We start from the raw sequence: 20380 nt of genomic DNA on the forward strand, positions 1-20380 counted from the left end.
CCCGCGTCCCCTGCACCGGCAGGCGGACTCTCAACCACTGCGCCACCAGGGAAGCCCATTCAAGAGATATATATATTTTAATTAATTTATTTATTTTTGGCTGCGTTGGGTCTCCGTTGTGCGCACGGGCGGCTAGTTGCGGCTAGCGGGGGCTACTCTTCGTTGCGGTGCACAGGCTTCTCATTGCAGTGGCTTCTCTTATTGCGGAGCACAGGCTCTAGGCACACGGGCTTCAGTAGTTGTGGCTCGTGGGCTCTAGAGAGCAGGCTCAGTAGTTGTGGCGCATGGGCTTAGTTGCTCCGTGGCATGTGGGATCTTCCTGGACCAGGGCTCGAACCCGTGTCCCCTGCATTGGCAGGCGGATTCTTAACCACTGTGCCACCAGGGAAGCCCCTCAAGAGATACTTATAGATCTCCTACTGTACCCACCTTGTGCAAGATCCTGGAGATATAGAGGTGAGCAAGATTGAGGTGTGTTCTGCCTTTTCTGGAGCCTGCAGTCTAGTAGGAGAACAAATATAGGAGAGTAAGTAAACACAAAGGGTTATGTAATAAAATTGGTTGTATGTTGCATTCTTGTGGGTCTCTGTTGGCTTTTGCCACTCTAGCTTCCATTTTCTCTTTTACTGATAAAAAGAGAAACCACACGTCCCCACTCTCAGGCCATGTAGTAGGGTGAATAATGATCCCCCAAAGTTGTCTAAGTCCTAATTCCTGGATTTTGCATATGTGATTAAGTCAAGGATTTTGAGATGGGAGATTACCCTGGATTACCTGGATGGGCCCAATGTCATCACAAGGCTCTTTATTAGAGGGAGCAGGAGTCAGAGGAGAAAGTGATGCGATGATGGAAGCAGAGATTGGAGTGATGCACTTTGAAGATGGAGGAAGGGACCACAAGCCAAGTAAAACAGGAAGCTAGCTCTAGAACCTGGAAAAAGCAAGGAAATAGATTCCCTGCTGGAGCCCCCAGCCCTGCCAAAATCTTGACTTTAGCCCAGTGAAATTGATTTTGCACTTCTGGCTTCCAAAATAGTAAGAGAATAAATTGGTGTTGTTTTTAGGCCACCAAGTTAGTGGTAATTTGTTACAGCAGCCACAGAAACCTAATATAGGCCACGTGGTTTGGGTGACCCCATGTACCCAGAACTCAGAGATGAACATGTTCCAGGCATTGTGGATCATGCGCTATCCCCTGGCCTCTGTGATTAGTTCACAGATTCACATGTGATGCAAGTTTATCCAATGAGAGCCAATTCCAATGATATTGTGGGAGCTGTTGGTGCAGAGAAGCCTTACCAAAGGCTACCCCGAGGACAAATAGCAGCAGAGAAGACAGCACCTTGGAATTACTGCCAGTGTTCAAGTGACAATGACACGGTTTGAACAGCTGAATCGAGCCATGCCTGAAGTCTTCCTCTGCGGGACTTCTTAGTTACCTGGGTCAATGAATTCTCTCTTTTGCTTAAAAAAAAAAAACAAAAAAACTATAATGAATGCAATTTTTTAGTTATTGTATCAACAAAAATCCAAAAGTTTAATAATATTTTGGTGAGGCTGTGGAGAAACTAGTCCTCTTATAGGTTGCTGGTGGGAACATAAGCTGGTATATCTCTCATGGAGGAGAATTGGGAAATATCCTTCCAAATTATGAAAACATAGACACTCTACTCTGGTATTTCTACTTTTGAAAGTTTAACCTACAGATGTATTAGCATATGGGTGAAATGGCTCTGTGCACAGGTTATTTACTAAAGCAAAGATTGGTAACCAAATATCCATTAATAAGAAAGACTAAATAAATTATAATACACCCATTCAATGGAATATTATGCAGCTCTAAAAAAGAACAAGGAAACTTTGTATCTCTGTACTGATAAGGAAAGATATCCAAGATATGAAAAAAAATCAAGATGCATATAGTATGATATTTGTGTGCAAAAATAATTGTGTTTGCTTAAAGAATTTGAAAGGGTACAAAAGAAACTAAGCAACTTGGTTGCCTATTTGTGAGGGAGATGGGAACTAGGCAGGTGGGGGATAAGATTGGTAGTGAAACCTTTCACTGTATTTCACTTCTTATGCTTTCTGGTTTTTGAAGCTTGTGAATGTATTACACTTATTCTAAAAATTAAATTTAAAAAACCCAATTTGTACACTGTGATCCAAGTTTAGTAAGAAAATAAATGTGTATGAAATCAGAAAATAGAAAACATCTAGCCTATAAGTGGTTATTCTGGATACAGTGGGAAGTAAATATACTGGTTCTGTGGAATCAGGGAAGGAATAGCATAATTTCAGGGTCTACCGACTCTGCATTGCCAGGACAGGTGCCCCATCAGGCATTTTAAACCAGTTGCTCACCCAAACTGTCACATATTTTAACTCAAGCTGTTGTTACATCCCAGCACATGGGTGAGTGACTGGATTTTAGGTCTTTCTGTAGGACTTTACATGTCAACTTGTTAGACTGGGTTCATCTTCGAAATATTTTGGGACCCCCATCCATTCACTCATTTCACAAATACTCTGAGGGTCCTTCTCCACCAGCCCCACTGGGGAGTGCTGGGGTTTCCTTTCCCACCTTAGGTCATCTGCGGAGGTGGGGGAAAGCCAAGTTAGAACAAGATGTGGTGAGAGCCCAGGAAGTTGAGGTGATCCTCTGGTGGGGACCAGGACACAGGCCCACAGACAGCAGGGAACAGATGTGTGGCTAATGGGCTGCGGTTGGCCTAGTGTGACGGGTAATGAGAGCCTGACTCCAGCTGAGTCCAGAGCCCAGCTTGGCCACTGACTGGTGGACATGCAGCCGAAAAGGAGGGACAGGGCCAGAAAGAGCGAGGCTTCCAGAGCCTGGGAACACTCCAGCAGGGGAAAGGGCATCAGGAAGGTAAGGCCTTCCTTACTCAGGAGGCCTCTTCTCCAGGCGGAAACCTGGAGGCAGAGACAAGAATCGCTCCCCTTTACTGAGCGGTGCTTGGTGTTGGACACGGTCCTGAGTTGATTCTTAATTCCCACAACCACCCTGGGAGGAAGGTTGACTGTCACTTCTAGTTGCAGATGAGGACCCCTGAGGCTTCGAGTGATTCATGCAATCTGCCCAGGGTACACAGCTGCTCAGGGGTGGGACAGGACCCAGCTGGTGGGTCTGACACCAGGCTGTAACTCTTGACCACCACAGTACTCTTGGTGTACTTGTGTTGCTGAAATGAATAAATGGCCCAGAAGGAGCACCAGCCTGAAGCTACGTTGAGCCTGCAGCTACGCTTGTGGAAAGGAAAGCCTTGGAGGCAGACAGACCTCGCTGGGCTCGCATCCTGGGTGTGCAGCTCAAGAACCCTGTGAGCAACGGACAAGTCATTTAACCCTCTGAGTCTCAGTTTCCTCATCTGTAAACATGAAGGGAATGTGTACCCTTGGCAGCCTGCAGTAACTAAATAGGACAGTGAATGTAAAATCATGACTGGCACAGGGCCTGACCCAGAGTCGATGCTTGACATCTGAGCTCAACAGAGAAGCTGCTGAACACCATGGAAAGGCCAGAGTTGGGGCTAGAGAGACAGGGAGAAAGTTCCTTTGGAAGCCTGGCAGCTCTGCTCCATCCCATGGATAGGGCTTTTAGTTTTGTTTCCCCAGAGTGATCATCAGGAATGCCCTTAAAATAAAAGGGGTCTTTGGATTTATTTGCAGAGGAAACAATTAGGGGAGGGCAAGCTTGGAAAAAGGGAGAGACTAGGAGACACAGAGAAATCAAAAATATGGGTAGTAGCTTTAAAAAGGCAAGGAACCTGGGCTGAGTCCCAGGTGTGGGAGGATGACAGAAGGGGGCTGCCATCTGGGATGTGCCCCAGTCAAGGCCAAGGCCAAGGCTGAAGAGGAAGCTTTGAGGTCCTCCCAAGCCAGGCCCCTTCCCCCTAATCTGCCCACTGGTGACACAAAAGGCTCAGTTCAGTACCTCAAAGGGGCTGGATTGTCTTGGGCTTCTCACTAGTTTTAAAACCTTACTCCTTAAGGCCAAAGGATTCTTTTGTTCAGCTTGTTCCTTTCAAGAGGGAAAATCTCTTCTGGAGGGCGACAGGCCCTGATATCCTCTGCCCAGGAAGCAGAACCTCCTCCCAGCCCTCACAAGCTGTCTTTGCAACCTTGTCCCAGCTCTCAGAGACGGGCTTGTGTGCTGAGTCAGTTTGGCCGCCTTCCAGCCAAGAAGACAGTGAAGGCTGCAATGCAGGGGCCATTAAAGGAACTATTTTTAGGCTCCATTTCAATCTTATTCAGCACAGGCTGTGAGATGCTAGGCTTGAAAGTGGCCAGACCAAGGAGATGCTGGCAGACAGAGTCCCAGGCAAGTAGGTCAGGGAAAAGACAAAGAAATCTCACTATGGGAGAGAAAGAAGCTCCCAGAGGTTCATGTTGCTGTCCAAGGTGCAGGAGACAGAAGTGGGGAGCTTTTCAGAGAATCAGCCCTCCTGCATTACCTGAGAAGTCACCAAGAAAAATGAGGAAAGTACAGCGTCTTCCAAAAAGAGACTAGGGCAACATGCACCTGGGGAGCTCATTAAAAATATACCTCCCTGGCTCATCTTAGGTTATCTGAGTCCAAATATTACAGTGGGGATGTGTGTTTCCAACCTACTCCCAGGGTAGGTGACTCTCACACACAATGAAGTTCAAGGACCTGAGGGCTGGAGAGTATCTAGGTCTAGAATTCAAAGGAATGATCCAGACTGAGGGGAAGGAAAGGAACAGGTGGTGGTGGTTATTTAACAACCCCCAGAGGTGCCATTCTCCTTTCCTCACTGGGCTCAGGCTTCCACCTATAAAGTGCAGGGTCCTGGCAGGACTAGGAGTCTCTTACTTCTGCCTCAGAAAATCCTTGCCACAGGGATGCTCAGTGGTAGGCTGAGAGGACAGGAAGAAACGGATTTCATACCAGAGGTCCACGTTATCCAAGGGTAACCATTAAAATTCCATTTAGAGTGAATACATGTACATTGGGAACCAAACTTCAAAGCATGTTTTGGGAGGAAAAAAATCCATTTGATTGGGACTGTCACAGAAAACAAAGTTTATGTAAATTAAAAGCTGCTAAGAGAATAGATCTTCAAAGTTCTTACCCCCACACCCATCCCCCACCATATCTATGTGAGGTGATGGATGTGTTAACTAACGTTGTTGTGGTAATCATTTCACAATACATCATCTACCAAATCATCCCTTTGTACACCTTCAACTTACACATGTTATATGTCAATTATATTTCAACAGAGCTGGAAAAATAAAATTTATTTCATTTTGTAATTAGCAAATTTTAGATTATACTTGTAACTGTGTAATAATTTTTCAATATTTTCACATCTTTATATCTTATTTCTTAAAATGAATTAAGAGTTGAGGATTGACTTTTTGGTGGGGGATGGGGTATAATTTTTCTGACAAAACTGTCCAAGAACACTCTATGCTATCCTTTTGTTTGACTTTTGCAGAACTATGAAGAAGATAATTTTTCAAACATTTTAAAGGCTGTTATCTATTTCCACAGGACTTTTTTTTTTTAACATCTTTATTGGAGTGTAATTGCTTTACAGTGCTGTTAGTTTCTGCTTTACAACAAAGTGAATCAGCTATACATATACATATATCCCCATATCTCCTCCCTCTTGCGTCTCCCTCCCATCCTCCCTATCTCATCCCTCTAGGTGGTCACAAAGCACCGAGTTGATCTCCCAGTGCTATGCGGCTGCTTCCCACTAGCTATTTTACATTTGGTCACAGGACTTCTCTTAATCCTTTGAGAGTCACACCATTATTTTTTGAGGTACCTATCATGTCATCACCATGAAGTCTCTCCTCAGATGTCACCTGGTCTCACTCTGCCAGAGCATCACTGAACAGTAGCTCTGCATGTGATTCTCCAACATCACTCTCATCAACTTCATGAAATCCTGCAAGATTTACAATTATTCTTTGGGATGTATTTGTCTCTTTCCATTGCATTGTCAGATGTTTATAACAGCCACCAATCAGGAGAATTTGGCCATCAGAGACAGTGACAAGGTCTAGTGGGAAGAGTGAGGGGAAGGGGGAAAAAAGAGCTTTTGCTTTTTGTGCTATGTGACTTTGGCTTCCCTGGCCACCTGCTAACAGCAGGGACTTAGCATAACAAATACCAAGATAATGAGGACCTGCCAAAGCAAGGTGAATTGTTCTTACTCTGCCTTGCTTGGCCACCTAGGGAAAGCCTATCCACACATGCTCTTTCACATCATTCCCACCTGCCCATGCAGACTGCAAAGCCACCCCTTCTTCCCTAAGGAGACACAAACAAAGGCCACATGGTCAGGTGACACTTTATTAGGCTAGAAATAGAAAACCTGTTTTTGGAGACTATCAAGAGCCACATGCTTTACACGTACCTGTCCAGTTTTCCCAGCACCACTTATTGAAGACACTGTCTTTTCTCCACTGTACATTCTTGCCCCTTTATCAAAGATAAGGTGACCATATATGCGTGGGTTTATCTCTGGGCTTTCTATCCTGTTCCATTGATCTATCTCTCTGTTTTTGTGCCAGTACCATACTGTCTTGATTACTGTAGCTTTGTAGTATAGTCTGAAGTCAGGAAGCCTGATTCCTCCAGCTCTGTTTTTCGTTCTCAAGATTGCTTTGGCTATTTGGGGTCTTTTGTGTTTCCATAAAAATTGTGAAATTTTTTGTTCTAGTTCTGTGAAAAATGCCAGTGGTAGTTTGATAGGGATTGCATTGAATCTGTAGATTGCTTTGGGTAGTAGAGTCATTTTCACAATGTTGACTCTTCCAATCCAAGAACATGGTATATCTCTCCATCTATTTGTATCACCTTTAATTTCTTTCATCGGTGTCTGATAATTTTCTGCATACAGGTCTTTTGTCTCCTCAGGTAGGTTTATTCCTAGATATTTTATTGTTTTTGTTGCAATGGTAAATGGGAGTGTTTTCTTGATTTCACTTTCAGATTTTTCATCATTAGTGTATAGGAATGCCAGAGATTTCTGTGCATTAATTTTGTACCCTACCAAACGTAGGTAGATAGCTAGTGGGAAGCAGCCGCATAATAGCACAGGGAGATCGGCTCGGTGCTTTGTGACTGCCTGGAGGGGTGGGATAGGGAGGGTGGGAGGGAGGGAGACGCAAGAGGGAAGAGATATGGGAACATATGTATATGTATAACTGATTCACTTTGTTATAAAGCAGAAACTAACACACCATTGTAAAGCAATTATACTCCAATAAAGATGTAAAAAAAAAAAAAGCCACATGTGCACCAGAGCAGAAAGCAGAGGCGCAGCAGTTGGGTCTGGGGGGAAACAACAGGCTGAGTGGGAGGTCAGCGATGGCTGAAGAATCCTTGAGGATGGTTATATTTAAATGGCTTCATCCTGCTGGGGCCCCTAGAGAAACAGGAGAAGGAAGAATAGTGTTAATACCATACCCTTTGGGCTGATAAAATAAATTACAATTAATCCACACTAATAGGGACTACTATTAGCTGTTACGGAAAAAAAAAGGAATGTTGTAAGAAAAGCAGACTGCAGAACAATATGAAAGGTGTGACGCACTTCTGAAAAAATGTCTTTATGTGCCTGCAAAGGCATGAACACAAACCTGGAAGGGCCCTCACTGACGATGTGCACTTTGGGGGACAGGGCTTGGGCACCCTCACTTTTTAGTGTTTTTACCAAACTGCTCACTGTTGTTTGTTATATTTAACAACAAACATGTTTTATTTCTATGGTTAAAGAAAAACCATAAAATCCTCCTTTGCAGGGAGATTCCCATGCAGGTAGGAGTCTGGGTGTGAAAACAATCTGTACAAAGTTCCTGCCAAGAGCCATGTGCTTTATACTCACTACTTCTTAGATGCTATTTCTATCATTTTATAGATTTTAAAGATGAAGAAACAGGGTTAGGGATGTAAACTGTCTGCCCAACATTATATGGTCAGAAAGCAGCATAGCACAAATTCAAAACCAGGTCTGATGCCAAAGCCTGCTGGCCACAGGCAGGCTGACAATCACAGCCAAGCCCTGGACCCTGGGAAGCTCAGGTGCTTCAGCTCCAATCCTGAGCCCCCCAAGCAAAACTTCACACAGGGTTCTTTTCCATACAACTCCACAGTGAATGGCATCCAGCTAAAGGGCCTCTCGTTTATCTGCCTATGACTGACATTCAATGGTAACCAGGAGGTGACACCTTGGATCTTGGTCTGAGGGAGGGTGAGAGGCAGTGTGAGGTGTGTGTGTGTGTGTGTAGGGGTGTGTTTGTGTAGGGGTGTGCACTTACTTAAGGGAGGGCTTACTCTGCCTGCACTGTGCTTAGCACTTTACATGCTCTGCCTGGTTTAATTTCATCCTCCCAACAACACCTGAAGTGGATGCCATTTTAGGGATGAGGAATCTGAATCTCAGAGGGGTTAAGCACAGACCCCAATCACATAGGCTGGAGCTGCAATTTGAACCTAGGCCTTTCTGGCCCCAAAGGCTTTGCTTTTTTTTTTTCGACCGTGCCGCACTGCATGTGGTATCTTAGTTCCCTGACCAGGGATCGAACCCAAGCCCCCTGCGTTGGAAGCACGGACTCTTAACCACTGGACCAACAGGGCAAGTCCCCCAAAGCCTTTGCTCCTAGCCATGACGTCATGTACCTCCCCAACATCAGAAGGGTGCAGTCATCCAGGTAAGTCTAGGCATACAGCTGATGGAGACCCCATAGCCTGAAGGTACCCAGCCACGGGCAGAGCCAGACCTTGCGTTTCCTGCGGCCCAGGCCAGCCCTTTGCAGCCCAGCCCCTTGGCCTGATCCCAGTGGTCAGCTGAATTCCAGCCCATCACATCCCACATCTCATCAGTCATGGAATTAACTGGATCTGAGTAGCCAAAGGAGCACCTTTCCAGAATGTCCTGCCAGAGGAGCTCAGCCTGGGAGACATACCAACCACTTCAGAAAATGGGTCCTTCGGGAACCATCAGATAACAGAATATAAACACTGGCCGTGTGAGAACTCCCACCCTGGAAATGTGCTACAGCAGGCTGGGAGCGGGGGTAAGAGCTGAGCTCTCACGCAGACAAACCAAGGAAAGCAAGTCCTAGAAGGCACCAACATCTAGCCGCCAGCTCTGCCTGTCAGAAGCCACTCCGGGGCTGCAGCTGGTTATTATCAGCTAGCATGACAAACCAGGCCAGGTGGAGGTGCCAGACGGAGGTGGGAGGATGCTGGGTCAGCTTCCAGGAGCTGAAGCTGGCTGTGTGAGAAGGTAAGGGGCAGGTAAGGCAACTTTTAGACTGACAGAGAACAAAGGGATGTCCTGATTAGATACAGATACTAGCCCTTCACAGACACCATTCCTCCCCAACCCCTTGCCCAAAAGGGAAGGGATGCCTGAGCAGTGTGGACTCTAGAGTTCTGAAACTGGCTCTAAGAACGCTAGTTAAGGGATGAAAGGGAAAGAAAGGACCCAACATCAAGGCGAAAGGAAAAGCAGCTAGCAGTGCTGTGCATGTAGACACGCTAAATACCAAGCTGTCAGGACCTGCTGGCATTTTCTGAGCCTCCACCTGTGCCAGGATCCATTCTGGAAGCTTTACATGAACTCTCTCTACTTCATCATGAGTTAGAAGGTTAACACCTTTGGGAAAGGTTCAGAGCTGAGCTGAAGTGACTCTTCCAAAGTCACACAGCTGGTGAGCAGGAAAGCAGAGATCTGCACTTGTGTTTGTGTTACTTCAAATCTGGTTCCTTCTGTGATGCCTGACTGCCTATAGCTGCAATCCCCCGAGATGTTTGAGTACCTTAGGAAGTACAGCAGACTCTAGGAACTGGTGGGATGCATAGAGTTTAAAAAGTTCATTTGGACGATGAAAAGCAAACCTATTGTTTTCCACAGAAAGTAGAGAAAGGAAAGTTCAGTCAAATCCTCTTGCTCACTTGGCGTGTGATCCACCTTTGGGGGGTGTTCATGATAAACAACTGGACCAGGCTGGTAGGATGGGGGCCACAGGGAAAGTTTTAGGAACAAGGGAGCAAGCTCTCCCCAGGAAATCTGGCAGCAGGATTTTAATTTCCACAGTGAATGGAGACTAGTGCACTGGGAAACGTGCATGCCTTCCATGCCAGGCTCACCTCTGCCCCAGGTCCCTGTGAGAGGCAGGGCTGGAGGTCCCTGGGCCCGGCACCCCCGCCCCTCCCCTCCCCTCCCCTCACCTGAAAAGCCGCAGACACATTTTCTCCTGGGGAAATTCCTTGGGCCCCTCCACGCTGTCATCGTGGCTCTCCGTCTCCAGGTAGACATCCAGCAGCACGCACAGGCGCTGCAGCTGGTTCGTCAAGAGCTGGTGGCCGGGCCGGGGGCCACACAGCTCCTTGTAGCACACATTGACCTCACTCTCCATGGCCTATGGGTGGGAAAACCAGAAACTCAGCACCACTTTCAGGCCAGCTGGGTCTGATGGTTTCACAAGAACTGCACCTGGGGCTCCGCAGGAACTGGGCCTCTGCAGATCAAGCAGGACCGACTTGTCCTGAGGCACCCTCTCCTCAAGACAATGGGGTCTTCCTGATCCTGACTCAGAACTTTCCCTGCCTTGCACATCCACAGACAGAGAGGAAAATGTGTAGAAGATGAATCTCAAGATGAGATCCAAATCAGGTGTTAGGGTTAAAAACGTGCTCCACGACTATTGAATCAAATCCACAGGTATAACAATAATTAACAGGTGCAATGATCTCGGACATCATCTCATTCCAGCACTTTCTGTGCATCTGAGTTTATTCTCATTTCCACAGAAGCCCAAACAACAACCTTTCACAGCAGGTATTTATATTACCCCTATTTCATAAATAGGGTGAAACTGCAGACCCCAAGCTAGATAAGGGGTTGGGATGGGTCTGAGCTCTTTCTGCTTCTATGTCATGCACCCTCCAGCAAACTCTACAAATCCCGGCAGGCCCCTCTGCCCCGGGAATTGTGCCAGTGCCCAAGCCCTCAGCTGCGGCAGGTTCTGCCACTGCCCACCTCCCCAAGGAGACTCTCCCTGCTTCTCCCACCACCCCCAGCAGGTCCTTACCCGAATATTGTCGTCGTTGTTGTTGGTTTTCTCCCCTTTCCAGTTCAGACAGAGCTGGAAAATGGGTGGGATGGAGGAGTAGCCAGGGTTCAGCACCACGGCAGCCTGGAGCTTAGCTGGGAGGGGATGGGAAAGGAGGAAAACTCATTTCTGAGACCTGGCTTGTTAGCCGAGGCATGCTCCCCGCTGGACCCGAGGCTAGCTCTGCGTCTCACATTAATCCAAGTGCTCAAAGCACATTCTGGTACTAACTGACTTTTACTTTTGTTCTAGAATCTCCCAAGTGGAACTGCCAGGTTGCAGAAAGTGAGGTCCTGTGACTCTGGTCCCTCCAAGGACACAGAGCTGTGTGGACTCCCCAGAGTCTGGTCCACAATGAGTTTGCCCAAGAGTTCTATTTACTCCTTTGACAGAAGTTTGTTTTCATTGGCGTTTATTTGCCAGCAAGTTAAGGATTTTCCCATGTGAAGGTTTCCTATCTGTTTTTCCTTTTCAACAATATTGGGTATTAGCTGTTACATTAGTCAAATATATTTTTTCTATTCTGTTCTTTATTTTTATCTATTCTATGTGCAGCTTTTTCATAGCTAACATTTAATGACTACCTACTGTTTTCCAAGCACTGTGCTAAGCCCTTTGCACACATTTTCTTTCATCCTAATAACGATTCTGAGTTGGGTACCATTATTATCATCCCATTTTACGTATAAAAAAACTGAGGCTCTGACAGAAACTTCCTTAAGATCATCAAGCAGTTGCAAAGCAGCAATGCTGAGTTTAATCAGAACTACCTGATGCCAAAGCTGTGTTCATAATCATTAAATGAAATATTTGCATTTTTTAACTTTTTCATTTTTTCTCTGGTGATAGCCTTTGTCTTTTTCAATAGGATGACATTTATCCTCTCCATCAATGGGCTAGGCATTTAACCACTCCTTTTCATTATTTATGGAGGAAAAAGGAACTCTCTGACCCACCAGTAATTCAAATAAATAAGAGAACTAGAGAGTGTAGGTTAAAACAATTCTTCCCTGACAGTCGCAACGACATTTATTAAAAAGTGACACTTTCCTGTTGTTTCTGCCGTAACAGTTTGCACATATTTCGGGGTTTATCTCTGTTCACTAATTTTTTGTTTTTAACCCATACCATGTAACTGTTGTCCACTTATTCATTTAAATTTCACTCTTAATTTTTCAAATTCTATAATGCATCTAATGAAAACTTAAATGATCACATTCATTCCATGTACGAATCTAGAATACTTATCTTTCCAAGCTTTCTTCCGCTCAACCAGGAAGCAGAAATGATGTCCTCCAATGACCTCCCACCCTTGGCGCTTTGTAAATTTACTGGACGCATATTTTGTGCCCTTTCAAAATAGCACTCTGTTGTTTAGGGATGAGGTTAAAGTATTTTTTACAAGGGGAGCAGGATGGAAAGCAAATGCACAATTCCAAATAGCAGTCACCTATCATCAGGGTGAGAATGAAGTGGGATCAAGGAGCCTCAACTGTATCTGAAATTATTTAATTTCCTCAGAATATTTCTAAAAACATGCAAAGAAAAGAAAAGGAGAAGGGAAGAAATAGAGAAACTTGAACATCAAAGAGTGCAAGCTTTCCTGACATGTCTCGTACTGTCTTGGAACTACAGACAACTTCCTCCACCCAGTGGCCTCAGCACTGAGCCCCTGCGGTGGGATCCTGCAGGCTGTGCCAGGCCTGCCAAGGCTGGGGCTGGATGACAGCACCACAGGCAGCATCGGGGTGGCTCCAGCAGGAAACCCTGGCCGATCAGATGCCAGGACAGCTGTGAGGAATCACAGCTCTCGATGCCTCCCAAGTGAGTGCAGGGACTGCAGAGAGGGAGGAGGGTCCTGCACTTCACATCCTGAGAGTGACAGCCCTTCCCTGAAGAGGGGGATGAGCAAGCATCTGATTCTAAAATGCAATGAAACAAAGGGGCTAAGAGCTTAGGCTCAGAGGTCAGACTGGGTTTGTGACTAAGCCCTACTTTCCTCATCTACAAAGCAGGAATATCACCAGCCCCAGGACTGTCCTGAGGATTAGCTGATAAATCACAGACACGACTGTTGCAGAACAAGTCCTGGCTGAATGCTGCCTCTCACAACTATGACTATTTGCTAAGTCCCCACTGCAGGATTCCAGGATCTTTTGCTTCCTTTGGGCAACTCCCAGGAATGTTTTATTCTCAGCAGCTCCCCTCGCCTAGAGCAACTGTGATCAGCAGAGCAATTACCTGTGCCCCTTTCCACGAGTGCCATATAGTAGAGATTGGTGTCCCCAGCCAGTCCCGCCTCCATGATGTCTTTGGTAAAATGCAGCTCCTAGAAGTCACCAAGGACAAGGAGTGAATTGCTGGCTCCTCTAGTCAAATCTCCTGCCCTTCTGGTGGAGGAGCAGGAGCTGAACGGTGACGTGGGCCTGCAGTCCCCAGTACAGCAACAGTGGCCTGTCACCCCTCCACCTACCGTATAATCCTCATGGGCAATCGTCACCCACTTCACCAGGCGAGAGACAACCTTTGCAGGGAAGAGGTACTGGCAGTCACTGGTAACTGGCACAATGCCGTGTTCTAAAAGAGAGCAGGACAGGTGGTGTCACAGGTAGAAATCAGCTGTCGCAGCTGGGTAACTAGCATCTTCTGTAGGGCTCACATGGCCCTGCCAGCTGTCCAGGTACACTTGGTACTCAGGTGCCCAGGTCAACACGTGCCAGAAACGAATGCACACCAACCTGACCTTTACCCAGTGCTTGTGCTTGAGGCCGGACCCAGCACCAGCATTCACAGCACTTTATCCTTAATGCAAATGATGGCCTGCCAAACAAAAAAAAACCCTGCAGCCAGAAACAGAGATGTATGGTGTCTCTGCAGCAGTGACTGTTAATTAGACCAAATAGCCAAGAGGGCTGTTCTCAGAGCTGACCTTGATGGAGAAAGGACTGAAGTGTTCTGTGTTGGTTCCTCTAAGGGAAAAGAGCAGGAGGACCGCTCCAGGGTGAATTCCTGCTAACATGGTAAACGCTGTCCAGGATGACAATCACCCAACCCTGGGACAAAACAAACTAAGCAATGCTGATGGGGAGCAAGTAGTGCTGCCCTGGAGAAAACAGAGTTCACGTGAGGCCTCCAGACGGGTCCTGGGAACTCAAAGCCTTTCCTGACAGTGGCTCTTTTAGATCAGAAAGATCTTAACCCTCACTCCTTACAAGTCCCTTGTACACGGTAGGCTGTTAAAAGTATTTACAGAATGAACAAATGAAAAGCCCCACATGGCCACCATCTTGGTCAAGGGCTCATCAGAATCACCTGGGACCTTATGGAAAACACAGGGGCTCAGCCCCACCCTGGAGGATGTCAGCTCAGGTGTCAGGGGAGGGATGAGGCGTGGATCCCTGGACAGCTGTATTCAAGTAAGCTGAGCGTAAGCTCCACAAAAGCAGGGCTCTGTCTTGTGCTCATGGCTCTTCTCCCAGCACTATTCTGGCTGCCTAGAATGAATTAGGCTATTAAAACGCACATCAGGACTGCCCTGGTGGCACCGTGTTTAAGAATCTGCCTGCTGGGGCTTCCCTGGTGGTGCAGTGGTTGAGAATCCACCTACCAGTGCAGGGGACACGGGTTCGAGCCCTGGTCTGGGAAGATCTCACATGCCGCGGAGCAACTAAGCCTGTGCACCACAACTACTGAGCCTGTGATCTACAGCCTGCGAGCCACAACTACTGAAGCCCGCATGCCTAGAGCCCGTGCTCCACAAGAGAAGGCACCGCAATGAGAAGCCTGCACACCGCAACAAAAGAGTAGCCCCTGCTCGCTGCAACTAGAGAAAGCCTGCGCGTGGCAACAAAGACACAATGCAGCAAAAAATAACAAATAAATAAATAAAATAAAATAAATTTATATATATAAAAAAAGAATCTGGCTGCCAATGCAGAGGACACGGGTTCGAACCCTAGTCTAGGAAGATCCCACATGCCGCAGAGGAACGAAGCCCGTGTGCCACAACTATTGAGCCTGTGCTCTAGAGTCCGTGAGCCACAACTACTGAAGCCCGCGTGCCTAGAGCCTGTGCTCTGCAACGAGAAGCCACTGCAATGAGAAGTCCGTGCACCCCAACGAAGAGTAGCTTCCACTTGCCACAACGAGAAAGCTTGCACGTAGCAACGAAGACCCAACACAGACAAAAATAAATAAATAAATTAATTTAAAAAAAAAATGCACATCAAAGTCTGACGTGCACTGACCTAGCATGATGCTCCTGACCAATCTGCTAACCTGGGCCCCCAAAAGGCTTTGGGCTGAGACAGCCCTGGTGGCCCTGAGGAGAGCTCAGACCTCTGCTTGGTGGCCTACAGCTCTCCCCAGTGGCCCAGCTAACACCTCTGCTCAACAAGAGCCAGAAAGCCAGCCCGCTTTGATTTGTCATCAGGATTCAAGAAATCTGAGTGCAGGGCTCTGTTGTCTTTGTCCCTGTGTTGTCTGAGTGGTTCTCAGGCCACAGCCCTAACTAGCACCAGCTTACCCAGGGAGGCAAACTGCTTGTGGAGGGCCAAGCGGGACTGCACCCTGGTCTTCAGCAGTTTCATGGTGGTCTCCATGTGGCTGGCGCTCAGAGAGTGGTCAGCGATCACAGTGTGCTGTGGAGGACAGCGAGTGGCACACATGTTAGTAGCTCCCCATCCCTTCCTCCAGGCACCCCTCTCTCCTAGGACCTGCCTGCCTGTGGCAACCTGGACTACCCACGTCCTGAGATGCCTTCTGGGGACAGCAGGGTTTCCCTGCTGTGACAGGCCAGAGGCTGAGTCCCAACAGGAATGATACAAGGTGCTGAGATCTTAAGAGGTCCCCTAGGGTTCATTTCTGGCACCTTCGTACATAAGACCAAGGGGTAGCAGCGCCTGGAGCTGCACTGCACGCAGGGCAAGGATCCAAGTTACTTTGACCTAGAGGGCTAACAGGCTCATGGCAAAGGCAAAAGGTACCTAAACACTTGTAGGCCTTGGACATTTTAGTATCCCGAGTGGAGGGAAGATAGATCATAGCCCAGAAGGATAGCATTCTGCTAGTTCAAAGTCCCAAAGCCCTTCTGGAGTCTGTATGGGAGAAGAGGAACAGAGGTCCTCAGCCGAAGGGACCGGATCAGTAGACACACCTGGGGCTGCTCTTTGGGGAAGTGGAGGCCACCCAGCTTCTGCACCCACAAATAGGGATGCCCTAAGTCAAGTACGTAGTCCCTCAAAGTCAGGATGCTGCAGAAAAGAACACAGAATGAAATGATTCTATAAGTCATTTCTGCAGTGGTCCCCGGATATATCCCTCCTCCCACCTTCTCATCCCCCCAAAACAGAACGGTCCCACAGGCTCAGTTGCACCCACGGCCAGGCTGCCAGCAAAGCTTCTTAACTTCATCAGTTCCCTACTGTGAATTTCATCTCTCCTAGTCACTTTTCTCTTTTTCCCTTGGCAGTCTTCAACTCATTAGCAAATCTCAATAAAAAGGAAGTATACTTGATCTCTTCATCAGTCCACCAATTTATAAAATATTTTTAAAATTTTAATCCTCAGAGAATTAAAATGTTAAATATATCTATTATCACGTTCCCAGAGTTTTGATCCTTCCACCCTTTCCCACCCTCCATGGCCTCATAAGCAGGAAAAGGCATGTGTTCCCTTCTCTGGACAGAGCACTCCCTCCTGCCCAGCCACCTCCCCTGCCCCGTGGGAGGCCTCTGGCCCTAACAGGTCTCCAGCTTTGGGTTTGAGCCACAAGAGAAACTCAGAAGCAGAGAGGCTGGGAGAGGAGGAAATGCTGCTGACTCACCCAACTTTATCAAACTGATACTGATTGGCTGGATTTGGAGTTTTCTTTCCATGATCCCCAGGATACAAACAGCTCAGGACTGAGTCAGGAGACAGCAAGTCACTGGAAGAGGAAAAAGACGGCAGTGAGAATGCCGGCCAACCCATTGCTTCCATGCAGACATGGGCATTTGGCGGTGGTAACGCCCCCTCTCACTGATGATCAAAGCCAGACCCTTTATATGCCTGAGGTCATCAGATACTCATAACCCTACAACGTAGGGAGTATCATCATTTCCATTCTATAGAGGAGAAGATCAAGGCTTTAAAAGATATGGCTTGTCCAAGATCACACTGCTATTAAGTGCTGGAGCCAGGATTTACTCTATTCCATCAAAGACAGTAATACTCTTAACCATCAATTTTTTAAGAAACCTATCCCTTCAAGAGTTACATGGTGACCAGAGCCTTTTCCTCAGGGGAGCAAAGCCCTGTGACACAATAGGAATAATCATAAATTTCATAGGAGCAAAACAGATCCCTTCTACCCGAGAGATCCAGTGTGAAGTTTGATATTGTGCTTATCTCACTTTTTACCAAATCTCATGCTATCACAGAAATAGGTCCCCTTTAAAATTCCCAGAAAAAGATATATTACATAGACTGGAGACAAGGTGACCTAGTGCTGTAAGCAGAGAGACACGGTGATGCCACAGCCACCTACTCACAATGGTTAAACATGTAATTAAACGTGACAATCAGAGAAGAGATGGGGAGAGAATGGAGTAATTTGATCACAAAGGTAAATGAGGCCCATTCTTTCCCTTCACCAAAGGGAGTTCCCCTTCGCCTTCCAGGGACAGCAGTCAGGAGTGACTCAGGGGGAAACTGCTGCTCTGAGCCAGCAGGCCTCCAAGAACTTAGCACCATGAGGGTGGTAGCTTCTGGCTCTGCCCTGCTCTCTCTCCTGACAGTGTCTCCCTGCACCACCATGACCACCAAGGGTCTCTGTCCCCTTCGCTGCTTCACACAGAGAACCGGCTAGAAAATGAATAATTGTCAGTCTTTTAGCCAATGTTTAGTGACTGTTACTAATATACAGAATCAGCCAAAATGAAACAGAACAGCTAAAAATGCACAAGATTAGGATTTTAAATTGATGAAACCTGATGGAAGAATCAAATCTTCTCGACAAAATTTCCATCTGCAATATGTGGCTCAGGACAACTGAATTTGGTAAAAATAATGGCCATTAAAGAAAAGGCTATATACTCACAAAAATATGACTATTCAAAAAACTATTCAGTTATTCAAGTCTTTGTTATAAAGTTTTAAAAGAAGAGATTTTTAAAATCTTCATAAAGTGGAAATGGAAAATAATTTAAAATAATTCAATGCCTTAATGAAAAACTGATTAATGAATTAAAGTGGCCTAATGGAGATCATTCTGGAAAACAATTTCTTGAGGAAAATTCAGCAAGGTTCATATAATTCTGAATGTTTATAATAAAAACATGAATTTCCTAATGAATTAAGAGATCCTGGCATCAGTCATCAATGTTGCTAACATCTCAAAAATAGAGACAGCCTGTGCCTCCTGATAAAATCATGCAACGTCTCTGACACAGTGCTGCACACCCACCTCCCCCGCTAAAAATGGAATCTGATCAGGTCTCTAACTCTACCTACAATTTACAGGAAATACAGGGGGAGGGAGTAACACGTTCAATTGTACCGCAGGGATGCAATCATCAAAATGCAGCCTGGGGGAACCTACAGAGCAAACAACCTACTTTCCTCAACAAATAAAAGATGGCAGGACATTCAGATGGAAAGACACCTGCAAGAAGCTTCATCCAACTGCAACACATGGATCTTAAAAAGATCCAGATTCAAAACCCAAACTGTAAGAACAAAGAACACTTATGAGAAAATCAGGGAAATCTGAACTCTGACTAGATAATTGATATTAAGGAATTAGCGTCATACTGTGATTAAATTGAAATTTTTAAAAAGTATCCCTGTTTTAGTTGATAAATAAATAAAACCACACACCATGGTGTCTCCATGGGGCCAAAGCAGCCTTGAGCAAAGGCCCCTAGGCTGCGAGTCTGAAGTCTAGGCCCAGCACTTCCATAATTGGACATATGTCCCTGAACTCAGTTTCTCCATCTGTAAAATAGGGGGATGAGCTAGACAACACCTGAAGGCCCTTAAAGAGCTAATCCTGGCTTCAGGGTGGTGTTTCTTTTTGGGTTTCCTCCCTCTTTGGGGACCAGGGCAATGACAGTAGTGTAGTACCATGGTACACAGGCCCGGCTGGCTTTGAATCATCACTCTCCATGCACTACCTGTGACCTTGGGGCAGCCTCTTAACTCTGCAGAGCCTCAGTTTCTTCACCTTGTAGAGCTACTGTGAGAATTAAATCTGACAATGACAAACAGCTGTCATTTACCAAGCATTTCACCTATGCTAAGCATTTTACCTGACTCACATAGGCAACCTGGCAGGGGATCTAATTAATGACCGGAGTGAGGAAACAGACTCAGAGGCCAGGTAATCTGGCTAAAGGTGCACACACAGCTGTGAGGGGAGACCCGGCACTCGCAGAGCTCATAGCCAGTCTGCAGTCCTGCCCCTATCACTGTATGTGCAGCGCCCCGCAGGGGAGTGGGCTTCAGTGCACACTGGGGCCAGCCTGCAGCCCCGTGACTTAGCAGACAGGACATCTGAGAAGTGAGTAGGCAGAACGATCACGACAAAGAGCTCCACTGTGGCCAGGGCCGTCATGGGACCCTCGAGCTGCTCACTGGACCAGCACTGCAACTGGGTTCTCTGAAGAAGCCAGCCCTGGGCTCCCTCTGCTGGGGTGAGGTGGGAACAAGGTCAACTCCATCCAGTGCTCAGGGTGGTCCAGCAACTCTCAAGCACAGGGACCAAGGATGCAGCCTGAAGGGGGTGTGGACTCTAAGTGCAGGGTCGAAAACCCAGGGGAAACGCCACCATCAGGCAGGCCTGGGAAGAGTCCCATCCCACCAGGCACCAGACCCGCGTCTCCCTCACTGACCTTTCTACACCTGACGTGAGGACTCACTGGAAGCAGGTGGGGCAGGGTCGGGAGGCGTGCCAGGCCAGGTGAGCCTATTTCACCCCCAGGCCCTCTCGGTCCTCCTCCCTTCCTCCCACGCTGGCTGTGGAACAAGCAGCCACGGTCAGGGCCTTTCTGGGGATGCTCCACCTGTGGCTGCCACTACATGTCTCTGCTCACCCTCCTCAAAACCCCCACAGGGACCCGCCAGTCTTCCTCCTGCTGCCCAGGTAAGGACAACCTGGGATTGAGCTGAGCTGCGAAGTGAAATCCCAGCACCCTGGGACAGAAAGAGACAAGAAAAAGAAAGGCCTAAATTTGTCAACCTGGTAAGGTCTGCCAAATCTCACTTTCACATTCACACTCTT

At 47.0% G+C, this 20380-nt stretch overlaps 1 protein-coding gene across 1 annotated transcript in view; it reads right to left on the minus strand.

Annotated features, from left to right (window-relative positions):
- Positions 1 to 7290: 7290 nt before the first annotated feature.
- Positions 7291 to 20380, minus strand: part of THOC5 (THO complex subunit 5) — a 30524-nt gene continuing 17434 nt past the window's right edge. The window contains exons 12-19 of the mRNA XM_007461173.1: positions 16946 to 17047; positions 16277 to 16373; positions 15647 to 15761; positions 13595 to 13698; positions 13363 to 13450; positions 11101 to 11216; positions 10238 to 10428; positions 7291 to 7427 (exon numbers count right to left, since the gene is read on the minus strand). Of these exons, the coding sequence (XP_007461235.1) occupies positions 7364 to 7427; positions 10238 to 10428; positions 11101 to 11216; positions 13363 to 13450; positions 13595 to 13698; positions 15647 to 15761; positions 16277 to 16373; positions 16946 to 17047 (877 nt within the window). The 3' untranslated portion in view covers positions 7291 to 7363. The remainder of the gene's footprint in view (positions 7428 to 10237; positions 10429 to 11100; positions 11217 to 13362; positions 13451 to 13594; positions 13699 to 15646; positions 15762 to 16276; positions 16374 to 16945; positions 17048 to 20380) is intronic.

Source organism: Lipotes vexillifer, unplaced genomic scaffold (assembly GCF_000442215.2).
Source record: "Lipotes vexillifer unplaced genomic scaffold, Lipotes_vexillifer_v1.1 scaffold691, whole genome shotgun sequence".
Classification (NCBI taxonomy): Eukaryota; Metazoa; Chordata; class Mammalia; order Artiodactyla; family Lipotidae; genus Lipotes; species Lipotes vexillifer.